The sequence below is a fragment of the Pseudorasbora parva genome, chromosome 5, assembly GCF_024679245.1.
Source record: "Pseudorasbora parva isolate DD20220531a chromosome 5, ASM2467924v1, whole genome shotgun sequence".
In the NCBI taxonomy this organism is placed as follows: Eukaryota; Metazoa; Chordata; class Actinopteri; order Cypriniformes; family Gobionidae; genus Pseudorasbora; species Pseudorasbora parva.
In genome coordinates, this window is record NC_090176.1 from 17,078,138 (window position 1) to 17,101,989 (window position 23,852).

Genomic DNA, 23,852 nt, shown 5'->3' on the forward strand with positions numbered 1-23,852 from the left:
AAAAGCTTATTTAAAGATCACCAATAAATCCACATGAATCTTGAGAGAGAGAGAGAGAGAGAGAGAGAGAGAGAGAGAGAGAGAGAGAGAGAGAGAGAGAGAGAGAGAGAGAGAGAGAGAGAGAGAGAGATTACATACGGTGTAATTGATGCATAATAGATGGTGATTACCAGCTACAATGACATGTATCAAAGCTGTCACTCCGTCTTGTGGCTCATTTATACGACTGTGACTGTCCACGTGCGTCGGAGATTGCGCGCGCACGGCGCCTAGTCGGTCCTGGTTCAATGTCAGTATGAGCACGAGCGCTCTCGTGCGTACCTGTGTGAAACACAGTCATCTGTCTCATGAAGAGAAACATCACATTCCAGCGGGAGCCTTCTAGTGGAATGCCTTCATCTCAACACATCACTTCACAGTGTAAGTCATTATTTGATTTTTAAAATATTTTGGTGTTTAAAGAAAAGGTTTCTGGAAGTTGCTCTGACACTGCGATGGTTTATTCGTGCCTTTAAAGTTACATCAAGTTTGCATGTCGCCTGGTAAATGGCTTGCTGCCAAGTGAATACTTTCAGACTCGAAATGGGCATGTCTGCTTTCAGTTAAAAACGATGCGGTTAACGGTGATGTTTAGTTATCTTGCAATATGTTGTGTGTGTGGTCTCGTATCTCGTGCGAACGAAAGAGTTTCATAAACGTAATTTTTTATCAGATTAAGTCTGTAATTACCAAATTCTCCATTTGAGTCAATAGAGTTTTTATGATTTAAAGCATACCCACATATTTGTGAGGGTGAATCTGTATCATTATTACTGGATTACAGATATCACAGAAAAAATCATCTCATTCATGAATATCTATGCATTATTGAACCCTGATTGTCTCAGTATTATTAAAACGGATACAAACCTACATTTGGCAACATAAAGCACTGATAACAGAAAAGGTATATCATTAGCAGTAGTAGTGCACAGAAAGAGACAAAAAATATTATTTTAATTATTTTAAAATAACCAAGGTTCACAATTTTTACCATACACATCTGTGCATAATTACTAATATTATTTTGACAAATAATTTTGACTGATGAGAGACTAACATTACTGACTGTGTAGTGAATAATGAACACTGAAATCCATAGTGTGTTTTTCTGATCACATGAGTTGTGTTATTTATAATCATGTCTAAATTTCCACGCAATTTCATTAGCATATTGGACGGTTATGGGCAAATATCCTTAGCATTCATTAGCATACTGGATGATCACTTGATACTTTGTAATTTTTCTCTTCCATGACATGCAAATGATTGATGGCTTTCCTCAGAATCCAGAAGAAAGCCTCCCTCTCAACAGTTAAGATCACAGTGTGCATCATTTCATTTTATACAGCTGTTGGTGTCTAAAATATAATTTTTTGGATGTTGCATCACATTTATACCAGAAAGAAACTGGTTATTGACAAATATCGTTTTCTTTCATCAGCATATTAACAGCTCACTTGATACTTTATCATGTGTTCTTTGTTCTCCATTACATGACATGCAAATGATTGATGAAAAGCTACCTCAGGATCCTATCTCCCCATTGTTTTAGAGAAAAGAAAAATCCTTGGCTTCATCCAGTGACAGTGAGGCACAATAACATATGTTGTGCAAGAGTCATTTGTCAACAATAACAGACACTGTGTTATGCACTAGCAACTCTCCACTCAAGAACATTTGTCAGGATAGGTTTAGAGTGAGAGGAGCTTATGGACTTTGTCTTGTCATTTCACACCAGTCTGAGTTTCTGTATTAAGAAGACTTGGATGCAGTCATGTGTTTAGACTACTGAAGTGTGTGGCGTCTCTTGGAATCATCCTGGCATTTTTTTTTTTTTCCTCACAGTGAACAATTTTTAAATTATCAATATGAATATTGTTCTAAATTTAAAATATATTGGGTTATATACAGGTTATACCTCCAGGTTATATAAAAAAGTTTTTTTTTTAATATACACTGCCCGTCATTGTTTGGATTTAAATAGGCAAATGCTTGGATCATTATTGCAGTGATCATCTAGCGTGCTATATGTTTGGCAACAGTTATTTTGATGGAGTGTGTAGCTTTTAATTTCTTAAACAACCATGAGACACATCATGCCATATTCCAGGATGACAATGTCACGATTCATCATGCTCAAACTGTGAAAGAATGGTTGGGAGGGAACATGAAGAGTCATTTTCACACATGAATTGGCACCTCTGAGTCCAGATATTAAATTCAGTGAAAGTCTTTGGGATGTGCTGGAGGAGATTTTATTGCGTGTTTGACTCTTGCATTACCAATACAAGATCTTGACCAAAACTGTATTCACCTCTTGATGGAAATAATTATCTATCTGAGCAATAATAGTGGGTGTTGTAAAGCTTTTTTTGTTATTGGGAATAGTTCACCCAAAAATGAACATTTCATGATCATCATTTACTCACCTACCCTCAGGCCATCCAAGATGTATATGACTTTTTTTCTTCAGCCAAAGAGAAATTAAGTTTTTTGATGAAAACACTCGGGGGGGTTATTCTCCATCTATTTTTACATCTAATGCAAAGTCAATAATAGCCTGACAAGCCAGACCCACATCAAGATGTTTGGTCTGGAAACTCACCATTGACAGGGCTCAATCCGAGCGGCGGGATAAACGGTTGTCTTTTAAACTCCCTCTGCACACAACTGGATAGCGCTACAACCAACCAGAGCAACGAAGGTGAACCGGAGCTAGTTGATAATTAAACTTTTGCCTTATGCGGTCGTCAAGCTTCCCTCCATAAGAATGATTTCAGTGCTGTTCAGTGCCGTCACAGCCAAAGCCGGCTTCTTTGTTTACAAATAGCAGGCGGAACCATGGCAACTCTGCCGTCACTGTGTTAAGCCCGCCCACCGACTCTGTACACGATGTGATTGGCCTGACCAGAGTTAGGTTTTTCCAGCTCACAAGTCTATGAAGAGTTGCTGGAAGACACTCGTGTCAGATTAGATTTGCTGCCGCTAGGGTGCGTCTAGATTTTTTAGGCTAAGTCAATAGGGCTTTTCACACTGTGCTTAACCCTAGATTACCAACTTTCTTAACCTTGCTTTTAACCCTGGGTAAAGAAACGTTTCACACTTCTAATTTAAAAGGAGGTTTAGCACCACTTTTTTACCTGGGTTTATGAACCTCCAGTTTTGCAGTGTAACTGCATTGTAGTGCCAAATGTGGACAGTCCTGATCACACTTCATGCGCTCGGAGCCTTCCTTCAAAAACGCGAGGCGCAGCAAGCGGTTTAAACGCAAGGACGCTCAGGGTGCATAAGCAGCGTGCATAATGCTCTCTGCTAACTGAAATACATTAAAAAAAAGGCGCCTCTGGCTGCAAAAACGCGTTCTGTGTGATCGTGGCCTTAGAATGTTACAACTAGATGCTTAGCAACCAACAACCAATCGCGTGCCTTATTCACATGTTTTGGGCAGTCATGGAAAAACTGTGTAATGTATAAGTTGTTTCTTATGTTTGATAGGAAAATGGCAAACGGCGATGTAATATGTGACAATTGCAGTGAAGAAGAGACCTTGTATTCATAACAACAACAACAAAAAACGGTCACATGCTGCCTCTGTCCAGGTTTATTCAGGGTTTTAAGCCTGGGTTTAGGAATGTACACAGTGTGAAATTTCACCTCATGAATACTCAGAATAAATAGTTAATTCTGGGTTAATCACGAGCAGTGTGAAATGTGACGATAACCTAGGATTCTGTTTACCCAGGGGTTAGAATGACCCAGGGTTAACTACTTCAAGTGTGAAAAGCCCTATTTACCAAATCATTGAGGGTCTAAAATTCATATTTAGGCAGCTTCAAAATGCTTAACACGACCACAGCTGATGAATAAGGGTCTTCTCTAGTGAAACGATCATTTGGCTAAAGAAAGAAAGTCATGTAGATCTTTGATGGCCTGGGGGTGAGTAATAATTGGAAAAACATGTTTTTTATGTGAACTATTCCTTTAAGTTTGTCATGATGTTAAGTGACTGTGTGTGTCAAGGGACTTTTTAAACATAAAAATCCACTGTTTTATACGGAAGATTATTGCATTCACTTGAGGAAAAAAAAAATGTACTCTGTTTTTCTGAATAAATGACTTAATTATCTCAGAATTATGAGATCATTTTACATGAATAATTTTTTTTGCTCTGTTTTTCTGAATTAATGACTTAATTATCTCAGAATTATGAGATCATTTTACATGAATATTTTTTTGCTCTGTTTTTCTGAATTAATGACTTAATCTCAGAATTATGAGATCATTTTTCATGAATAAATTTGTTTTGCTCTGTTTTTCTGAATTAATGACTTAATTTTTTCTTGAAAAAAATATTTTGTACTGTTTTTCTGAATTAATGACTTAATTATCTCAAAATTATGAGATCATTTTATAATGAATAAAAAGTTTTTGTTCTGTTTTTCTGAATTAATGAGATCCCTCAAAATCCTGCTTTTAGCTGGATTGCATGGAATTAAACATGTCCCGCCTTTCAAGTTTAATCCAGTTTTATTTTACTTTGGGTTTGAAACATTGCTGCTGTCTTTATGTAATATAAATCGTATTGTTTTTAGTGCGTCAAATTTGTGCAGACACCTCAAGAATTTGCCTGTTTCTCTATATCAGATATGGTATGCTTTGCGAGGCCGATCTCATGAAAATGCGTATAAATAGTAGTATAAATAAGTGTGCAATCTTGTGGAATGTATACGCTAAAATGAGTTTTGGTGTGCATATGGTACACAGTTTTTCACGTGCTTATGATACGCACTTTATGGCATATTATACATACGAAATCCCCACCATCATTTTATTATTTTTAATTATCTTTACATCGTATTCTTTTTCTTATGCATTTTTTATCCCTATTTTAATTCCTTTCTATGTAAAGCACTTTGAATTGCCATTGTGTATGAAATGTGCTATATAAATAATCTTGCCTTGCCTTGCCTTACCCCACCATCCCCAACCTACCCAAGAGCATGTCATATGCACGCCATAAAGTGCGTATCATATGCACGCGAAAGACTGTGTAGCACGTGCATTATCTCAGTATACATTCCAGACAATATACATTAGACACGGTTTCACAGTCGTACTATTGATACACATTACTATGTGATCGTGTTAAGATGATGCATCTGAAATGCATTCAGGCTGGCTACGTGGTGACACAAGAGACAATCAGGCAATTGTTGAAAATACTGGATCCCCATGGAGCGCAGTAGCAATGTCAAGCAGATCAGAATGTTCTTTTCTGCTGTCTTGAGGTGTCTGCACAAAAACAATAAAGAAGTTGAAAAAAAGTTGACGCACTAAAAACAATACAATTTTTATTACTTAAAGACAATGTCTCATACCCAAAGTAAAATAAATCTGGATTAAACTTGAAAGGCGGGACATGTTTACTTCCATGCAATCCAGCTAAAATTGAGCTCTTGGCTGGATTTTGACGGATCTCATTAATTCAGAAAAACAGAACACATTTTTTTTTTCAAGAAAAAAATAAGTCATTAATTCAGAAAAACAGAGCAAAAAAAAATGTATTCATGAAAAATGATCTCATAATTCTGAGATAATTATGTAATTAATTCAGAAAAACAGAGCAAAAAAATGTATTCATGAAAAATGATCTCATAATTCTGAGATAATTAAGTAATTAATTCAGAAAAACAGAGCAAAAAAATGTATTCATGAAAAATGATCTCATAATTCTGAGATAATTAAGTCATTAATTCAGAAAAACAGAGTAGATTTTTTTCTTCTTAAGTGAATGCAATAAGCTTCCGTAGTATGAACATTCTAAATCAAAGTTGATAATGATTTAGTTTGTGCATTCTTTATTGACACGTTTTTTTAATGCCAATCAAGAAAATACATATAGGATAAATACTTTCAAGGCCAGAGAAAATGTAGTTTGCCACTGTTATAACAGAAAGCAAATACAGCTAATGTTAGGTTGTTGTCTGATCTCATGTAATCTTATCCAATGTTATCTGATCTTTAAGAAGATAGAGATTAAACATCAGCGAGGATTAATGCCACTTTTTTCACACTGCACAGAGATATATCTGGTTGGTTTCACATCTCTAGGTGTAGGAATTGCAGAGGCTAAAATCAATGAAGTGACTCCCCAGAGACATCTTTGAAACTGTGCTTTTATCTGTGCAACAGGACAAATTGTTGGCTTGTGTCCTTAGATATAGTATCAAAGGTATTCCAGAAACAGCCATTGTGACAAGACAGTAACAGGGTAACAGCCATGTCCATTCTCTTAGCGCAGGGCATGTTTGCATAGAAGACGTAATGCCCTCAACCTGCTTTGCATCACTTTGATCCAAATAAATGGGCCTGTTTAATATCTTATTGTCCATGCACCTTCCCCATGGATGGCATCATAAATGACAACAGGAAGCATATTTTATTGTGAAGAGTCTTCTGAGAAACGGATGTAACAGAAATAACATACAATCTCCAGGCATCTCTTTGAGTAATGTTAATGGCGTTTTTAAGTGCCTCAGCTTAGGTTTGGACATCACACTAACAAAGAAACAGGGACTTCATTCAAGAGGAGACCCTTTAATAGTTATTTCTTTGACACAAAGAATGGCAGGTCAACTATTTTTCTCCCATCTCTGGCGCTGCATTCGAGGGTAATGCAATCACTTCAATCAAAACAATGCTGAAGATGTGCAGCAGTCATTAAAGGATGGTTCATCCAACATGGCAATACTGTCATGTACTCGTCCTCGTGTCATTACAAACACTTGAGAGAAATGTTGGAGAATGACTGGCCACTCTTTTCCATATCTAGGCTATTGAGATCCAAAAACATCATACATAACAACTTTTCAACAACATAAAAACAAAAAAGAGAAAGGTACAATGACGAATGACAATCCCAGTTGCAATATACCATAAAATCCCTTTTCTTAAAAATACATACAGCATAAAGAAAAATATAACAGAAATGCAAGTTTTGTTTTGTTGTTGTTTTACAAAAATACAAGTGTAATCTAAATAATTTATTCCAAAAATGGCAATAAGCTCCACCAAAGTAGTCCATCTTGGAGGTTTATAATAGTTTTGCATGGTCATCACTGAGGACGGAGACACAGATTGTTGAATAAAGACTTTTAAAAAATCATACCTGAATATTTAGATTAAACGACCAGGATAAAATGGGTAATTGTATTTTTTTGTTGTAATTGTCTAAATTAATGTTATATGTGATGATTAAAAGGTTACAGAATTTTAAAGTGTATTTGTCATGGTAATCTGTAGACGATCCAAATAAAGATGATGCATGACGCAGAATGAACAAATAGAGCTGTTAATGAACATTAATATTTATCAAACGCACTACACATAACATAACGTTACACGGAAGCCAGAACTGAGAAACCTAGAAAACAGGCAAAACAGTGACAAAGAAAACCATGGCTGTGTTTGAAATTGCCTGCTATATCCTTAAATGAGGCACTATTTGTAATTGTTTCCGGAACCATAGTGGACATTATCGAGTGAAAAAAAAAATGGATTAAATAATTGTTCATAAACATTTGGATGTCTGTAAAGTTGTTCTTGCATAAATTATTTACATTTTAGATGCTGTAGATAAAATATGCTAGGGGTGTAACAATATATAGTGTCAAAATATATCAAGATACAAAAATGCAACAATATGTATTGTGGAGTATAGTAAAAGTAAAAGTATAAAGTATAAATGTCATTGTATAAAAGTATAGTGTATAGTAAAAAAACAAGTTTACAGAGTTTGTTTCCTGCCACTCATCAGTTTCTATGGTAACCTTCATTATGAGTTCATTCTGTGTCAGCTGTGTCTTGTCAATTTACTCACTTCTGTTTGCTATTTAGTTTCCTTCATTCTGTGTCTGGTCTTGTTTATGTAGGTCAATGTATAGAGTATGTTGCAATCCTGCCTGTGTTAATCACCTGAGTATTCTTTTTCATTAAACCTTAGTTTGAGAATTGTATTTACCTGTCTTTGCATTTCTGCCTAGACCTGTGGCCAATACTACATATAGGCTATTTATATATGAGGCACATTTGTTTTAACACTCAACACATTTTCACACAGTCAGTCTATGTATGATCACCCGATCGCCACCACGTTCATTCTTGTTTAAATGACCTTTCAGAGCATGTGACAGGCGATCGGACAGTGCTTCATTTGCTTGTGTTTAAAGCCTTGTAAAAAGCAGCGCACACTCCTCTCTTTTTTGAAGGTCTTAGTCTTGTCTCGGCCTCAACCACATTTGTTCTCTGTCTTGTCTCAGTCTCAGAGTTTTGCTTCAAGACAAGTCAAGACCAAAACTGCTGGGGTATTACTAAACTGCCAGTGCATTGTCTGATTTATTTATGTAAAACTTACTGCTTCAGATGCAATCAATAACTTATTTCTAATTTGATTTACTTATTGTGCCGGTTAATGAGGGATTGTTTCAAAATTTCACCAAAATGAATACAAATGCTCACACAATTCAATATATTGTTGCAAAAAGGTACTTGTATGAGATCTGGATTTTCATATTATAATGTGAGATAATTAAACAATATCACAAGAGAAAGAGAGCTGTTTTCACACATTTGAGCATGACAGCAAACATGATATTGCTTTTATAAAATATATATATATATATATATATATATATATATATATATATATATATATTAGAACATTGTCCTCAAATTATGTATTTGTAATTTCTGCCAGAAAGACTTGGGAGAATAAATACTGTGACAATTATCCATTTGTTAACAACCCAGCAAGCAATAAAGTACTTTGGCATTGGCCCCGTCCGTAGTGCAATCAGAGGGTACGGACTCTGCATATCCTGCCTGAAGACGAAGGCAGAGGCGCAGCCGACCCCCCCTTGAGGTATGGAAGGGACCATCCTGGTGGTGGTGGTGGGGTGAAGTAGGAAAGGATTGGAGGTGGTGAATTGGAGCTTCAGCATCTGCAAACTCAAACATGAGTAAGTACCGATCTTTTATACCCAAGTATTAGAATGTGATTGGATAGATAGAAGTTGAAGTGACGTACCAATTAGGTCTTCCCGGCAGAACTTATGCTAAAGCTTTCATTTACCATCTTCTGTATCTTCTGTACCACTGCAGTGGAAAGATTAATTTAGTTGGTAACACCTCTATGTGGTGTCTTATTCTAATTATATTTATTGATTAAAAATAAGTAATTTCTCAAGCAGTAATGTAGCCTGACAAGCCAGACCCACATCAAGATGTTTGGTCTGGAAACTCACCATAGACAGGGCTCAATCCGAGGGGCGGGATAAACGGTTGTCTTTCAAACTCCCTCTGCACGCGATAGGATAGCGCTACACCAACCGGAGCAACGACGGTGAAGGGGAGCTCACTGACTGATTAAACATTCACCGTATCCGGTCGGCTAAACTCCGAACACATCTTCCCTTTTTAAGAATGACTTCAGTGCCGCTCTTTGTTCTTTTCTCAGAGGAAAGCTTAACTCCAAGTCTTCCGGAGGCGCGGGCAGAGCTGATTCGAAAGACCGCTGCCGTTCGCCAGTTTCTGTGTTACTAGAAGCACGCAAACGCAACTCGGCCGTCGTCATTATGGCCCCGCCCGCCGACTCTATACACGATGTGATTGGGCCGTCCAGATTCTAAGGAATACAGCTCCGATAGGAATTGAGAGTTGCTAGACCACACTTGCGGGCAAATTAAATTTGCTGCCGCTAGGGTGCGTCTAGATTTCTAGGCTAGCAGTAATGTGGATCTTATGAGGAATTTAAGGAGTGCTGGTCTGGTTTTGGTCTTGCTCTGCCTTGGTCTTGGTCTTGCCTTGGTCTCAACCCATTACATTGTTTTTCTCGGATTAGGTGATCTTGACTACAACACTAGGTCCTGATGCCAAATATCTTAAAAAGTAAAAAGTGGGGAAAAAAACATTATTTTAAATATATGTAGTCAGTGGCAGAGTGCGAGCTGAGCATATTCGTCTAAATTAATTTTCAGTTTCATAATCATGAATATTTGTGTTCTGGTGTCATCATTGGTCTGAGTATTTCACAATCTGCAATCATTTCTAGGGTTTATAAACAATGGTGTGAAAAGAGAAAAACATCCAGTATGCGGCAGTCCTGTGGGTAAAAAAATGCTATGTTGATGCTAGAGGTCAAAGGAGAATGGGCAGACTGATTCAAGCTGATAGAAGAGCAACTTTGACTGATATAACCACTCGTTACAACCGAGGTATGCAGCAAAGAATTTGTCAAGCCACAACACGCACAACCTTGAGGCGGATGGGCTACAACAGCAGAAGACCCCGCCAGGTACCACTCATCTCCACTACAAATAGGAAAAAGAGGCTACAGTTTGCACAAGCTCACCAAAATTGGACAGTTGAAGACTGGAAAAATGTTGCCTGGTCTAATGAGTCTTGATTTCTGTTGAGACATTCAGATGGTAGAGTCAGAATTTGGCGTAAACAGAAGGAGAACATGGACCCATCATGCCTTGTTACCACTGTGCAGGCTGGGGGTGGTGGTGTACTGGTGTGGGGGATGTTTTCTTGGCACATGTTAAGCTCCTTAGTTGTTTTAAACTGGGCATTGTTTAAATGCCACGGCCTACCTGAGCATTGTTTCTGAACATGTTCACCCCTTTATGACCAGCATCTACCCATCCTCTGATGGCTACTTCCAGCAGGATAATGCACCATGTCACAAAGCTTGAATCATTTCAAATTGATTTCTTGAACATGACATTGAGTTCACTGTACTAAAATGGCCCCCACAGTCACCAGATCTCAGCCCAATAGAGCATCTTTGGGATGTGGTGGAACAGGAGCTTCGTGCCCTGGATGTGCATCCCACAAATCTCCATCAACTGCAAGATGCTATCCTATCAATATGGGCCAACATTTCTAAAGAATGCTTTCAGCACCTTGTTGAATCAATATAATGTAGAATTAAGGCAATTCTGAAGGCGAAATTGGGTCAAATACAGTATTAGTATGGTGTTCCTAGTAATCATTTAGTTGAGTGTATCTTGGTGTGTCGCAATAATATTGTACTGTGAATTCAGTACATTGATATAGCAGGGCAAAAAAAGTATTTAGTCAGCCACCAAGTTCTCAGACTTAAAAAGATGAGAGTGTCCTGTAATTTTTATCATAGGTACACTTCAACTATGAGAGAGAGAATGAGAAGGAAAAAATCCAGAAAATCATCTGATTTTGAAAGAATTTATTTGCAAATTGGAAATATAAGTATTGTGTCAATAACAAAAGGTCATCTCAATACTTTGAGATGTTAAATATCCTTTGTTGGCAATGACAGAGGTCAAACATTTTCTGTAAATCGCCACAAGGTTTCTACACACATGCTGGTAGTTCAGAGCCCATTCCTCCTTGCAGCTCTCTAGAGCAGTGATGTTTTGAGGCTGTCGCTGTCGCAGATTTGAAATAATTTTCTATGGTGTTGAGATCGGGAGACTGGCTAGACCACTCCAGGACCTTGAAATGCTTCTTACGAAGCCACTCCTCGTTGCCCGGGCAGTTTGTTTGGGATCATTGTCATGCTGAAAGACCCAGCCACGTTTCATCTTAAGTGCCCTTGCTGATGGAAGCTGTTTTTACTCAAAATCTCACGATTCATGGCCCCATTCATTCTTTCCTTTACACGGATCAGTCATCCTGGTCCCTAAAATTTATAGTTTTAGTTTTAGTTAACAATAAAAACACTGAATGGCATATATTGTGTGGTTTGAATTTGAAAATATTTGAGGAGCAACTTTTTCTAAGAGAACCCATTCAAGAAAGTGATCAGTTTTTCTGAGCTGAAAAATATGAAGGAAATGCAATGGTAATATTTTCATTAAAAAATCTACTGGCTATCCCAGTATTCACAGACTGCAAATGGTACCATAAATATTAGGCCAATCTTATTTACTTTTTTTTTTTTTTTTAGCACAAATTACAGTTAACAACTCATCTGTGCAAGATAATACACAGAAGAAAAACTAATGTTTTCCATGGTAATCTTTAATCAAAATCTGAAAAAGAAACTTCCGGTCTGGAATGGTGTTCCCTTTCGGATGACACCGTTTGAATATCCTTAACCACTCGCCTCCAGCCGTTAGTCTGCTATAAGCACAAGATAGAGAGGAGGAGCACTGAATTAAAACCCTGCTCTCTATTCTATATTCAGTTTCACTTGGAAATACATCACAGCACTGAAATAAAATCAGTTGCAGCTTCTGGGTCACTGGGACTTTATATGTGTTTTAAACAACTTCAAAGTACAGGGCTGGATTTCCCTAAACCTTCTTTACACTACGTCATGTGTTTCCCAAAACGATCTTAGTTAGGAATACCTTCTGTAAGTCATACTTTTGTAAGGTTGGTCTGGACCACTTATCACTATTGACATTCATTCTTTCCTTTACACGGATCAGTCATCCTGGTCCCTTTGCAGAAAAACAGCCCCAAAGCATGATATTTCCACCCCCATGCTTAACAGTAGGTATGGTACAACTCAGCATTCTTTCTCCTTCAAACACAACAAGTTGAGTTTTTACCAAAAAGTTATATTTTGATTTCATCTGACCATATGACATTCTCTCAATCCTCTTCTGGCTCATCCAAATGCTCTCTAGCAAACTTCAGATGTGCCCAGACATGTACTGGCTTAAGCAGGGGGCACATTTGATTTCTTTACACCAAGCTGCTTACCTATTGCAGATTCAGTCTTCCCAGCCTGGTGCAGGTCTACAATTTTGTTTCTGGTGTCCTTTGACAGCCCTTTGGTCTTGGCCATAGTGGAGTTTGGAGTGTTTGAGGTTGTGGACAGGTGTCTTTTATACTGATAACAAGTTCAAATAGCTGCCATTAATACAGTGGAGGACAAAGGATCCTTTTAAATAAGTTGTTACAGGTCTGTGAGAGACAGAAGTCTTGCTTTTTTTGTAGGTGACCAAATACTTATTTTCCACCATAATTGGCAAATAAATTATTTTAAAACCAGACAATGTTATTTTCTGGATTTTGTTACTCTTTCTGTCTCTCATAGTTGAAGTGTACCTATGATGAAAATTACAGGCCTCTCTTATCTTTTTAAGTGGGAGAACTTGCACAATTGGGGGCTGACTAAATACTTTTTTGCCCCTCTGTATGCATCGAATCGTGACATGAGGGTATCATTACACCCCTAAAATATGCCAATATTGTATATTTTAGTTTCTAATATAAAAACGTAAGCAAAAATATGTGCGGTAGAACCAATTTAGATCCACCGATTAACCCATGAGACCCTCTGAAAGTCTCAAAAGTACAATTGGAAGAGGGTCTCAAATTGTCAAAAAAATTAATAAATTATTATCACTATTGGCCACTAAAATATTTTTCACCATGTGTAGCATTCAGAATTCAAATCATTTATTCACAAATGTGTTCTATTTTTGGGCTAGTCGTATGCACGTATGCAAATTAGCCATTTGCACCAAACAGAAGAAATGTTGAGAAGTTGTACTAAAAATGGCTAGCAAGCGAAAGCTTAAACCAGAGTGTCTAACAGAAGGTAAGATGTAAGAGGTTTTTTTTTCAATCTTTGCAGTGAGAGATAAAGCACTGTGTCGTGTCTGTCAGCTTCCCCCGTGTAATGTTAAAAGTAATAATAATCGCCATTGACGATTGTATTGTTGTTATGCGGATGAGAGCTACATTTTGGTCTGATCCTCACAGAACTCCATTATAGGACTTCAGAAGTATTATATAGTGTTATTTAATATAGTGTGTGAGTCGTAGCGTATAGACTGTGTATGTTATTTTACTAGATCCTCATTAACTTGGAAAAATGGAAATAAGTGGCGAGCATTATACAGCATTTCTTTTCCACAGGAAGAAAAAAGTAATACCAGTTTAAAATGACAAGAGGGTGAGTAAATAACGAAAGAATTATGTTTTTAATGAAGGTCATGCTGCTTTATCTTCCACAACAAAGATATTCAAGAAAGAAGCAGCATTTTGTCCCTCTCAAGTGGTGGAGGAAATTATAAAGCAACAATGCTCAGGGTACTTCATATTTGTGCTGCTTCCTACAGAATTTGTCCTTGAAAACAAAGCCTCAATCTTTCTGCTTGTAGAACACATTTTCAGTGTCATTTCCATTTCATTCAAATAGATGACACATTCAGATCTTCATCCTGACTGCTGATTTTTGCCGTGCTCATCATAGCAAGAACCAGAATGTAGCTTGTAATTGAAAGCAGAAATGAAGTATGCCATTGAAGCCAGTTTTCAAATCTTCTTTATCAGTTTCTGAGTTCATCCTTCTCACATACACCCCAATTCTCTCACTCATCATTCATACACTTTAGGTAATAATCATTCTCAGTTCTGTCAAGTTCGATATTGCCCTGGCTCTGATGACATCACTTGTTATATCACGCCAAGTGGCACTGCTATCTTTTTTCATTAGTACCTGCTGTGAAGAGGAAGTACGTATTAAGCACTCTCATCAAGCATGTCATTTTCAAACCCTGTGCTGAGAGGCTCCTCACTCAAAATGCAATTAGAGCTCTTTCTGGATTGCTTAGACGTCAACAGGTGCATCGCGTCATAATGAGTTTCAGTCAGAGTTTAACATCTTAGAAATGTTAGAGTTTATACAGTTCATATCAAATATTGATGTGTGTTGCATAAAAGTCTGCTTTGCTGAATTGCTCAGAATAATAGACTGATTTGCCTGTGGGTACCGCCAGCTGTTTAATGAAGTATTTGTCATTCAAGCAGATTTGATGAGCATGTTTTTCAGCCTTAACTTGCTATTTATCAGTTGTTTTTTTCAACCAAGCCAGCTGAAAATTGTCATTTTATTATTCGCAAACATTTTACCAATGCACTTTGCATGTTTGTTTTTGTTTTGTATTTCCGGTGATATATTAGCAGTGGATTTTTTGGGGGGCTGTCAATGTAATTTTTAGAGCATTTATGAAGTATTTCTCCTCATCACATTAATTATGGACATGATCCACCTAAACTTTCACAATACTTTTATCTTCATTTGGATATCTACGTATAAGTATAATTTAATACTCATTTAACTTTTAGTGTTGTCTTAATTTGAAATACTGTAAATGACATTTAGTTTGATAGGTTGTATGGCATCTTTGTTATTTAGTATTATTTAGCTGTTATATTTTCAGGATTTATTTTAAGTTTAAGTTTTAGTCATTTTGTTATGTCTTTGTGTGATCACTTTAATTTATTTTATTTTACTTTTAGTACTTCAACTTATTTATTTCAGTTAGTTCAGGCAGCATTAAGGATTTTTGTGTGATATGTTTTAAGCTAATATCTAATACTATTTATTATTATTTTTTTGCTTAATTACAACAACAAGAACAAATATCAACAGTTATAGTTTTAGTTAACAATAAAAACACTGAATGGCATATATTGTGTGGTTTGAATTTGAAAATATTTGGGGAGCAACTTTTTCTAAGAGAACCCATTCAACAAAGAGTAATGTTTTCCATTGTAATCTTTAATCAAAATCTGAAAAAGAAACTTCCGGTCTGGAATGGTGTTCCCATTCGGATGATGCCATTTGACGGTTTGAATATCCTTAACCACTCACCTCCAGCCGTTAGTCTGCTTTAAGCACAAGATAGAGAGGAGGAGCGCTGAAATAAAACCCTGCTCTCTATTCTATAGTCAGGTTCACTTGGAAATACATCACAGCACTGAAATAAAATCAGCTTCCAGTTGCAGCTTCTGGGTCACTGGGACTTTATATGTGTTTTAAACAACTTCAAAGTTCAGGGCTGGATTTCCCTAAACCTTCTTTACACTACGTCATTCTTAAGTTATACCTCAAGGTATCCCTTTACGTTAATATGTGTTTCCCAAAACGATCTTAGTTAAGAATACCTTCTGTAAGTCATACTTTTGTAAGGTTGTTCTGGACCACTCTTTAACTAATCACTATTGACAGTTTATTCCACTAGTGGCCCACCACTTTGAAAAAAGCTTCTTTATATGTCATTCAATACGAATATAATTCCGAAGTTGTAATATATACACCCAGTGTTCAAATAGGCTATTTATTTATTGATTTATTTTTTGTGTTTTTTTTATGCAAGGATTAAAATTGTCATAAAAAAATTGTCATTACTCTAATGGTTGTTAGCTTTTTAATGATATTATCCAAAGGTACATCAGCTGGCAAACCATTAGACAGGAGAGGCTTAGGAGCCTATTTAATGGGAATGGTTCTGAAGGGGAGTTTGGTCAAACTATGGCAGCGAGACAGCGACAGTTGTGCTAAATTAAAGACGTTGCCGTCCGTGGAGCCATTTAGTGTATGTGCACTATTTTATACGTGAAAACTTTAGTCCCCTGGCTACCATGTCAGGAGCTGCTACTAAAAATAAATGTTGCCAGCCACGACAGCAAATTCAGCAGCTTTTAAATGTTGGACCAACTTTGTCAAGACAAACTGGAGCTACCCCCTCAGCCCTGAAATCAGCTGCTGGCGGCTCTCCTCCGTCTTTCTTTTTTCTCCGCCATAGTAGCAGCTGATTATATGTTTTGCGTGTTGCGTTTTTATTGAGTAGGCCATCCAATAACAGAAATGTGTTATTTACACAGTAATGTGATGCAGCTGCTGGGCAGTCATCCCTGGTTGTGGAGTAAATCAAGACACTATGGAAAATATATTGTAATAATATAAAAGACTCTTCCAAACTGCCGGTTAGTGTAGTGGGGTTTACTAATGATGCGGTTGAGCATGAGATAGCTGGTTTGTGCACTCATTTCAGAATTATGTAAAATTGAGTTGCAATGTTGTGTGATAAATGGAAGTTCAACTATTTTTTAAGTGCTTCTTTTATAAAGAACATCATTTTTTTCGCATACGAAAAAAGCAACCTCCTAAGGTATAGTTCGGAGAGCACGAATAGAAATGGTATACCTTCAGTTAAGTTATACTTTTAGAGTCTTCGTAGTGCGCTAAGAGACAATGTTATCGGGAAATGCAGCCCTGAACGTTTCATGTCCGATATCTAATATCTATGTTACATTTTAATTCATTACATCCTTGTTTACACATATTCCTACACCGTAAATCTTAACACTCAAAATAATGAATTGTTTTGAGTCGAGCCAACTCAAATTAAACAAATTAGTTCAGACAAATTATCTTTTTGAGTGTTTAGAACTTTCTTTTTCTTTTGAGTTCTCAAAACTCTTTTAATTTAGATTTCTATTTCCCAGCATGCTTTGCCATGACACGCAAAAGGGGCAGCACAATTTAGTGCAAAATTAATGTTCAGTGGGAGATTTAGTAGTGTTTATGGTTCCCTTTCAGTAGGCCACATTTGGCTTACGTCGGAATTGACCGACAAATTGAGATCCCAACATAGTTTAGAAGAGTTTCTGTTATGTTGTTTTTTTGTAGGTTGGTGGAGCATGAGCATAGTTTGAGAACAGATATGTGTTAAATGTATCTATGCTAATGCTACCAAAGCATTGTGTAACCAAATTCTTTTTTTCTTTTCTTTTTTTGAGTTTTTCCAACTTATTCTGGTTAACAGTGTATCATTTAATTATTGGAGAAATAAATAAAATAAATACATTTTATTTATGGGCACCTTTCAAGACACTAAAGGAAACCTTGCAGATACAAAAATACATGATCAAAGAATAATTAATACATTAATAACGACAATGTTGGCAGATTAGTATTATAGTTTATAATTAAATAAGACCTAATAAATACATTTTATTTGTATAAGTTAGATCATAATTTTAACTGAGCAAGCCAAGCTAAAGGCGACAGTGCCAAGGAACCAAAATTCCATCAGGGCATGATGGAGAAAAATAAACCTTGGGAGAAACCAGACGCAGTCGGGGTGCCAGTTCTCCTCTGGCCTATTAACAAACAGTGTTTGATTATTATTCTGGCAACCTTACAGGTCAGAAAATGTATTAGATCGGAATAGTCAAAATTTTTGGGTATCACGCAATAGACCATTTTATTTAGGATGGCGCGTCGATTAAACAAGAATATGAATACTTGAATGATCAGAGTCGTTGTGCCGGCGACAGGTTTATTGAGGATGACGTGCAGGTGAGGGAAATTCAGAGGAGACACTCCAGGATGAGCTGGTCATGTCCATTGACCACTGACGCAGGTCCACCATCCGATCCAGACACGGCCTGGATCCGGCCGACTGCAGTAACCTCGGGATAAACAGAGAGACTAACATTAGCGTAGATGCCACTCTTCTTATGATGTAACGAGTACATCAGGTGTTATGGGAAGTGTTCCCGGTTCCGGCTGACCTAGTTAATGCAGCCTAACAATCAGTCAATTGATTTGAATAATGAAAGATAAAAATGTTCTATGTGTATGCCATAGTAAAGAGATGTGTTTTTAGTCTAGATTTAAACTCACAGAGTGTGTCTGCTTCCTGAACAATGCTAGGAAGACTGTTCCAGAGTTTAGTGCTAAATAGGAAAAGGATCGACCGCCTGCAGTTGATTTAGATATTCTAGGTATTATCAACTGGCCAGAGTTTTGAGACCGCAATAGACGTGATGGAGTATAATGCGTTAAGAGCTCGCTTAAGTACTGGGGAGCTAAACCCTTTAGTGCTTTGTATAAGTAAGATTTTAAAATGTATGCGATGTTTAATAGGGAGCCAGTGCAGTGTTGACAGAACTGGACTAATATGATCGTACTTCCTGGTTCTAGTAAGAACTCGAGCTGCTGCGTTTTTTGGACCAGTTGGAGTTTGTTTATTAAGTGAGCAGGGCAACCACCCAGTAGAGCATTACAATAAAATAAGCTGATAACATCACTGTTTTCTCCAGAGCGACTGTACAGCCAAATCATTTTTTTTTTTTTTTCAATATTGTCCTGTTTAACACTGTGAAGCTGCTTTGAGACAATCGTCATTGTAAAAGCGCTAGATAAAGTTGATGGATTGATTGATTAAATTGATCTAAAAGATTACTTTTAAGAGGGGATTTACAAATTTGAAAGACTATTGCTTATGTAATGTGCAATACAGTACAGATAAAAGCTCTACATCCCATGGTAGTCAGGACTGTTTGAAGTTTGTTAAGAAGTTTCTGTGAAACAGCACTGAGAAGAGTATTACAGTAGTCAATATGAGATGTAACCAATGCATGTATAAGGACTGCAGTACTATTAGCGGGAAGGTGATTAATATTTCTCGGATGATAAAGAGCTGACTGTGTCATGTTATTTACATGTCTTTATCTTCTCTTTTTTTGTCCCAGATGTTTGTTTTTTAATTATACTTATGTGTGATTTATAATTTATGTTTTTTTAATTAGCATCCTCTCTTATCTAAAGGTTTGTGGACTTGTTTTATAGCAATTAACAAGTGCTCTCCAGTACATCTTCTGAATAATTATGGCATGGCCACTGAACAGTGATTACTGAAAAATGCCTCATTTACAGTAGATGGTGATGAACTTTCCTCTCAATATTAAACGCGTTGAGTGTTTGTGACCTGGTGCATCAAACCTGATAACTGAAAAAAAAAATCTAGGCTGTAAAAACTGCAGCATTAGAAAGGTTGCCTATCAGATTTAACAGGACAATAAATGATTCAGCATTTAAAAAATGAGATACGTATTTCGTCCATGAAATTAGTTGATCAACATGCATCTGGCTTTTGTTATTTTGTGAAACAGCATTTTTGGTCAGCAGTTCATTTAGTCCATGAAATGACAGTCAGATTACACTCGGCACTCTGAAAGTGTTTCATTTGGTGAAACTGTTTATATATTTTATTAGTCATGTTGAATCACAAAGACATATTATGATGTACTTTTGTTTTACCACCCATAGTACATTTGTTACCAGTGCATTTTAAAGTACAAAATAGATTTTAGTTTGTGTTAACATTAGTTAATATAAAAACACCAAAAAGCCACCTCATAATAATACATGACATGCTGTCACTAAACTGAATATTTGTACAATATTTCACAGAACAGTGCATCGGTTGGTTTCCGGAATAAGTTTTAAAATGTAAAAGTTATTTTCAGGAAGGTCCTCAACATAAATATTGCAACATTCTTCAATGATGTTCTAATGCCTTTTTATATTTTTTCTGACAATGTCGGCGTACCCAAGAGAATCTCTACACAAGAGCGAGCAGAGAGCATGTGGGGTGAGACAGTGAACAGCAGAAAGTGAAAGAAAGTCTGTTCTGTAGAGAAACAACTAAGTTATGAAGCACAAAAGCAGAGATTTGCATTCATACAGATGAGGTAAAAATGCTTGAAAAGTCAGTTGGAATAAATTTAGATATCAAAAGGTTACCAAAATATATATAGGCCTACATATAATTTTTCTTTTTAAAGCAGCTTTGTATTTGTATTGATCCTATCACTATCAGAATTGGAGTTTTGCAGCTTTTGGTATCTATTGGTTTTGAGGTCATCTTCTGTTTAGTAATGCAAATGTTAATTTACACATTTAGATGTTGCAGTCTTTTTCTTATGAATAATGTATATTGCATTCAGAGGCATCTTGTCAAATAAAATGCTGTTTAGTATGAGCATATCTCTCCCACTATAGCTGGGGAAAATAGCTGGAGAGACAACCCATTAGCAATCCTATTCATCTCAATTGCAGTTGCTTGGCTGCCATATGCACATGCACCACAGGAGTCTATGAATTGAATTGTTCTGCGTAAATATCATGTGAGTAATTACCTGATATGCCTAAATGTTTCAATAGGAGATACTGTCCGTGAGCTTTGAGCTGTGAAACTGAAAACTGTGCTCACCTTGTGACGCCATGAGGTATTTAAAGACTCTCAAAAGAAACTTTTCTCATCAATGAAGAGTGTCGTCTGATCAATATAAGCAATTTAACAATGTGGCAGTGTGTCATTGAGTTAAATAACTCTATTAGCTGGTAGAATTAACAAAATCTTCTGTTGAGAGCCTGACGTCTGCTTTATTAAAGGGGTTTTCCATTTTGTATATGCCATACACCCACAAGTATGATCATCCTTGTGTGATGGACCCCCATCTTAAAATTCAAAAGTCATATATCTTTAAACTAAAATTCAAGTCAAATGCTTTCTTTGACATGGAAACTTTTCCTCTTGGTAATGCAGGGTTTTGGAAATCTAAGCTATTCTTACAGCTCGCCATTCTAAATAAAAGGATTTGGACGATGACTGGTGCTCTTTTATGTAAATTACATTAAAGGGTTAGTTCACCCAAAAATGAAAATTACCCCATGATTTACTCACCCTTAAGTGTATTTAACATTCTTCTTTTAGACAAATAAAATTATAGTTATATTAAAAAAAGTCCTGGGCAATCCAAACTTTATAATGGCAGTGATTGTTGCTCTGTTTTTGAAGTCCATAAAAATGCCCGTTCATCAAATAACGTGCTCCACACGGCTCCGGGGGTTAATAAAGGCCTTCTTAAGCGAATCGATGAGTTTGTGTAAGAAAAATATCCATATAAAGTAAAGTTCCGGCTGATCGCCTTCCGTATTTAACTAATGGAAAAAGTGTTGAAAGTGCCTCTGCAGTTCAAAATACTTATGCTACCAGTTACGGTCCTCAGACATAGTGTAAGCATTTTGAACTGTGAGAGGCACTTTCAACACTTTTGTGGATATGATGGACAGGGGCATTTTTAAGGACTTCAAAAACAGAGCAACAAGCATTGCCATTATAAAGCTTGGATTAGCCAGGACTTTTATAATATAACTCTGATTTTATTCGTCTGAAAGAAGTAATATACACCTAGGATGAGTAAATCATGGGCTAATTTTCATTTTTGGGTGAACTATCCCTTTAATTAGACCTTGTTTACAAAGCAGAGAACTGAAACAATTTAGCTGAGCGCAAGTTTAAGATCAATTGCGATTTATATATTTCACATGTGAAAGAGAGGCATATGCATTTTTTCTGTATGTAAACACATTTGAGAATTAAATGTAAGATCAAATTTAAGTTGGTTTCTATGCATCATTTTATAAAAGAAGCCCCGGGAGTGCCGAATGACATGCTGGGTCCCTTGTGAGAAGATCATCCGGGAGCTCGACACCACACGACATGCTAGAATAGTAACTTTAATGTGACAAGCAAGACCTCTTTCAGTCGCTGCATTCTTTTCCTCCTGATTATCTTCTCTTTTTTTTTTCCTTTGTATTCTGCTGTAACACTATAAAAAATTACATCATATACTGCACATTTGTGGTGTGCTCTGCCGATTTAATTTATGATATATATCCCATGAATAATTCCCATGAATAATAATACGTTTTTCTCCCCAAATCCTTGTCTCTTTCCAGGATTGTTTTCACACGGCTGGTTTAAAGGAGCCATGAACTGCATTGTTTTATTGTTCTAAGAGTGTTTCCTGGGGTGTACTTATAATGTTAGTATGAATTTTACATAAATAATCATAATTTAGAAATTTCCTGCCACTTTTGGTCTGATTGGTTGAAGGACTATCCACTTGCGTAGAGAGTCATTTGAATTATGCTCATTGATCACGTCTCTTATGGTCTGATTGGTTGAATGACTATCCAATTTCAGACAGAGTAATTTGAACTATGTCCGTTGATCATGCCTCTTGTGGTCTGATTGGTAGCTTGACAAGCCAGACCCACATCAAGATGTTTGGTCTGGAAACTCACCATAGACAGGGCTCAATCTGAGGGGCGGGATAAACGGTTGTCTTTCAAACTCCCTCTGCACACGATAGGATAGCGCTACAACCACCAAGAGCAATGAAGGTGAAGCAGAGCTCGCTGACTGATTAAACATTCGCCGTATCCGGTCGGCTAAACTCCGAACACATCTTCCCTTTTTAAGAATGACTTCAGTGCCACTCTTTGTTCTTTTCTCAGAGAAAAGCTCAACTCCATGTCTTCCAGAGTCGCGGCCAAAGTCAAATCGAAAGACCGCCGTTCGCCAACTCCTGTGTTTACTAGCAGCACACAAGCGCAATTCTGCCGTTATTATGTTAAGCCCCGCCCATCGACTCTATACACGATGTGATTGGCCTGACCAGAGTTTGGTTTTTACAGCTCAGAAATGTTTTGAGAGTTGCTAGACTACACTCGCGGCCGGTTTCGATTTGCTGCCGCTAGGATGCGTCGAGTTTTCTAGGCTATGATCGCGCCTCTTGTGATCTGATTGTTTGAAGGACTATCCACTTGCGTAGAGTCATTTGAAATATGCCCGTTGATCGCGCCTCTTGTGATCTGATTGTTTGAAGGACTATCCACTTGCGTAGAGTCATTTGAAATATGCCCGTTGATCGCGCCTCTTGTGATCTGATTGTTTGAAGGACTATCCACTTGCGTAGAGTCATTTGAAATATGCCCGTTGATCGCGCCTCTTGTGCAGTAGAAAATACAGAGCAGACTCCCCAGACCAATGTTCAATCTTAAAATATTGAGCTTGGTCTGATGATTGGTGATTTGCTGTAATAATTTGTAAATGCTTTTACACTTTTAAAATTTCTGTTTAATGTTTGATGGTTGAAGGGTGAGTAAAATAAATGCCATCGCATTCTACCCAGTTTTTGAAAATGCTTATTATTGCATTCATAGGCGTAGGTTTTGCTGATTGTTCACAGTTCAAATGAAGTTAAATGCATGACCTGAAACAGTTATGAAATTTCATTCTTTGACAATGTTACCAGATAGAAGATAACATTAGACAAATAGACTGACAGAGAAAGAGCTTGTAGAGAGTTGAAAATCAATT

General features: G+C 36.9%; 2 protein-coding genes across 3 annotated transcripts in view; one reads left to right on the plus strand and one right to left on the minus strand.

Annotated features, from left to right (window-relative positions):
- Positions 1–289: 289 nt before the first annotated feature.
- The window catches only part of htr1fa (5-hydroxytryptamine (serotonin) receptor 1Fa), a 29,319-nt gene continuing 5,756 nt past the window's right edge, over positions 290–23,852 (plus strand). The window contains exon 1 of the mRNA XM_067443372.1: positions 290–420. The gene's annotated coding sequence lies outside the window, so the exon portion shown is untranslated. The remainder of the gene's footprint in view (positions 421–23,852) is intronic.
- zgc:152951 (uncharacterized protein LOC569013 homolog) overlaps positions 18,189–23,852 on the minus strand; it is a 42,714-nt gene continuing 37,050 nt past the window's right edge. For both annotated transcript variants that reach the window (XM_067443368.1, XM_067443369.1), the window contains one exon: positions 18,189–18,306. In XM_067443368.1, the coding sequence (XP_067299469.1) occupies positions 18,205–18,306 (102 nt within the window). In that variant the 3' untranslated portion in view covers positions 18,189–18,204. The remainder of the gene's footprint in view (positions 18,307–23,852) is intronic.